Source organism: Taurulus bubalis (genome assembly GCF_910589615.1).
Source record: "Taurulus bubalis genome assembly, chromosome: 6".
Lineage (NCBI taxonomy): Eukaryota > Metazoa > Chordata > Actinopteri > Perciformes > Cottidae > Taurulus > Taurulus bubalis.
The window spans coordinates 25,918,237-25,921,858 of NC_136594.1; the positions used below are offsets into that span (position 1 = coordinate 25,918,237).

Sequence of the window (3,622 nt, forward strand, 5' to 3'; positions counted from 1 at the left end):
GAGGTGTGAAACAGATCAACCCGGGTCTATTCAAGCCAATTACCAGAACCACGCCTCGCGCGGTTAATGAACCTCCATTCCGCCCATCTTTAACTCAGCCGTGATACACCTTGATTGAACCAATATCGACTGAGCCCCCCCCCACACACACACACACACACACACACACACCTCTTCTCCATCACACACACCTCCCAACCATTTCCATGTCTGACAGTTAAAAGGCCTGCACAGAGAGAAAGAGCAGGCAGCTCATTGTGCGTTTTAAAGCGCTAACTAGGCCACTTAGCACCCCGTGACGCTGATCTGATCCCCGAGGCGCTGAACTTGGCAGCGGGCCCTCCTTCTTTCGCTCCTTCCTTTCCCCTCGCCATGGGAACCAGGCCATCCTTAATGACGCAGGAGTGCTTCGCCGGATCCCACAATGCAAAGGGGGCTGACATCTGTCTCGCTAAGTGGTGCACTCTCTTGTGCACCTTGTTTGTTCAATCAACAACCCCCCTCCCCCCCCCCGCCATCCTTCCCTTCTCATCGCTATGCCCTTTATATATATATACATATATATATATATATATGTATATATATATTTCAAGACAAAAGATTGGAAGATGAGTGTGCAGAGTTTAAAAGAACAGATCATAACTCTCTCTTCAGCAGCAGCGTCTACCACACACTCACAACAGCGCAGTGGATTATTACAGATAGAAAATGCATCATTGAAAAAAGACAAGAGATGGATGAGTTCGGTTATAGTTATAAATTACTCAGATTTTGGCATTATACAAACAGCCTTCCTCACTATGAGGATTGGGAGTTGCAAAAGCAGAATTTGATCACTGTCAACACGGATATATGAGCCTCCCAACCTCTCAAATATATAGTGCCTGATTAAAAGTGGCCCCTAATTCCTCATGGTTAAGACCTGGGCAAATATTTGTCCCATCAATCTTGAAAAATATAGCCATCAACCCGAGATGTTAATCACATGCTAATAGAATCCAAGGGACTCAATGCACCCCCGTAGTGAAATGAACGCTTTCACTTTTTCAGAAAGCCCACGTGAATGCAAATGGCATCTAAACAGTCGTTTTGACAGGATGCCAAGACGCCGTAAAGAGCCCCCTTCTTTATGCTCCTCTGGGAATGTATGTCGGGATGTGTGGGATGAGTTCACTTTACCAGGCCCAGGTGCCAGGGTATAAATGAATAATAGGTTTTATGGGTCCTAACTAAAGAAAAAAAAAAAGAAAAAGCACATACGCACATAATCACACATACCCACTCGCTCAAGTGCATCTGTGGTGAATGTTGTTCGAATTCCCACAACTACACTGAAAAGAGATTGGGCATGAGAATAGGTGGTTCCTATACATAATTCAGGGGTCCATGCTGAAACAATTATGTTTGCTTACTGCTAAGTACCAGTGCTCAATAGCTCATTTGCTCTCTAGTTTGGTGCTTTCAGATGTAAGTGCTACGTGCTAAAAGTCGGTGGAACGCGGCTTTTTAATAAAATATAGGAGCTGACACTCGAGCGCTTGAATGCGAGAGTGGGTGGAGAGAAAAAACAAAACAAATGCTCTTCATGTTTTTACTTTTGCATGCAAACTAAATTGCACTTGTAAATCCAACCAGTGTTGTCAGGAAACTAATTAGCGACGCAGAGGCAAAAGGGAATGTGGACAAAATAGGAAGTTTTAATGACAAAATTGCAGATCACAATATTTCAGTTTAGATCCATTGAAACACATTTTTAAAAACAGTCCCGTGTGGATCGCTCAGTCAGAAAATTGCATGACCAAAATATAGGTCAGTTTGTCAGCAGCGATCAGACCGCCAGAATATTTTACTCTGAATAACACATTCAGACTCTAAAACAAATACACATACAGGTATAAATACTCAATACAAGCGTCTCAATAATTATCACATCAACTTGAGATTAGCGATGTCAGTCCCCATGAAAAATACTTTAAGCTGCAACCCGGTTACAGGCGTGTGGACGCCGCGGCCTCGGCACTCTTTTCCTCTCGGCTCGTCTCGCACTTGCACTCCTCCACCAGCATCACCCGCTTCACCAGCACCTTGGCCCCGCAGCGCAGCGGCACAGCCACGGTGTGCGCTCTGGACGGGGCGCAGCGGGAGCAAGGGGCCCGGTGGCGGAGGGCCCCGGCAAACTCCCCCTCGGACGGGACGAACAGGGAGCTGCACTGGCCGAAACACAGCTTGTTGTGCACCGTTACCGAGTCGCATCCGTCTGCCGTCACGCGCTGGGATGGGAGACAGAGAGGGCAATATTGTCAGAGATAATTTACCTCTGGGGTGTAAAAATCAACACTGTGTGTTTATGCAACTCAATCACCATCACGGCTAATCCTCCGCCTGCTCCATAATCAGCTTTATGAGTGAGCAGACAGATTATTGCCACTGAAAAATAAACACTTTGCATCGCTTTCTTCTATTTGACTGTAAAGAATCGCTCATTTGAACGCTATCGACCATGTGTTGCACAGACGACTATTTCACAGAGAAGGGAAATAAAAGTGTCTTACCTGAGTGAAAGGTACCGCAGTGCACGCCTGTTTAGTGTCCTTCAGGTTGATTGGCAAGGACGCGCTCGCCTTGTCTCCTTTATTTAAGGCTCTCTGCCACATCTGCAGGCCTTGCCTCTTCTTCAGTTCCATCCCAGCAGGGCTTTTAGAGTGCAGGAGATGGAGAGGACTCACTGGGGCCTTGGGGCCCTTGGGGGCCGGGGCCGGACCTGGACGCCCGTGAGAGAGGAAAGCAGGGAAGGACATTCTGGAGCTGAGGGAGGGCGCTCTTCTGGAGGCGAGTCCTCCTCTGGAGAAGCCCGACTGGGCCGGGGCACGAGGGTCCAGCTGCACGACCTTCACGGTTCCCCGGACAGGTTCCTCCGGTCCGCTGCCAGAGGATTCAAATTCCACTCTTGACCGTTTAATGATGTTGTCAAAAGTATTGCGAGGGAACGTAAAAGCGACAGCTGTCCAAGTTGACAAAAGAACAAAGATGATAGCGCGAGCCATTCTCTGTCACAAAAAGGGACGAATCTCAAAACAGAGTCGATGTAATTAGTTTTTCAAAACTGAGGAAACGACAAAATAAAAGTTGCAGCGAAAATGATATTAAATAAAATCTTTGTCTGGTGGTGCGGTCCAAGGTTCCAAAAGGTAACCTTGCTGTCAGTGCTTTGGTCGGTGAGGTGGAGGCGGTCTTTTATATATGGAGCTGCCAGTTCTCACCTGTGTTTAAACGCAAAGAAGGTGTCGCAATTCCCACACCAGACCAGACATCACACCGAGCTTAAAGCTCCAGGTCGTGGATGGCCGCCAGACTGAGAGGATTTCAGTTTCAAGGTGAGTGTGGCCATAAAAAATAAATTAAAAAAACATCAAAAGAGGGCTTTTGATCCTTGGGGTTCAAACTGACCTGATTCCATGGATGTAGTTCATATTTTGCTATGAATTTGACCACTATATCTCGACCACTTTTATTCATTTCCAGGTTTTAAAGATCGAGTCTCTGCGCTACAGGAAGCATGAAAGCAATCCTTCCAGAACATATTTCCTCTTTTGATGTTTTAACGATGGTGGTGGAGAAAGCT

The 3,622-nt window shown here is 46.7% G+C and overlaps 1 protein-coding gene across 1 annotated transcript; it reads right to left on the minus strand.

Moving 5' to 3' along the window:
* Window positions 1-1,988: 1,988 nt before the first annotated feature.
* Window positions 1,989-3,044, minus strand: dand5 (DAN domain family, member 5; the record flags this gene model as incomplete). The annotated part of the gene is made up of 2 exons (XM_079219258.1): window positions 1,989-2,270; window positions 2,553-3,044. 2 exons carry the CDS (start codon window positions 3,042-3,044, stop codon window positions 1,989-1,991), a joined length of 774 nt encoding a protein of 257 aa, XP_079075384.1.
* Between the last annotated feature and the right edge of the window lie 578 nt (window positions 3,045-3,622).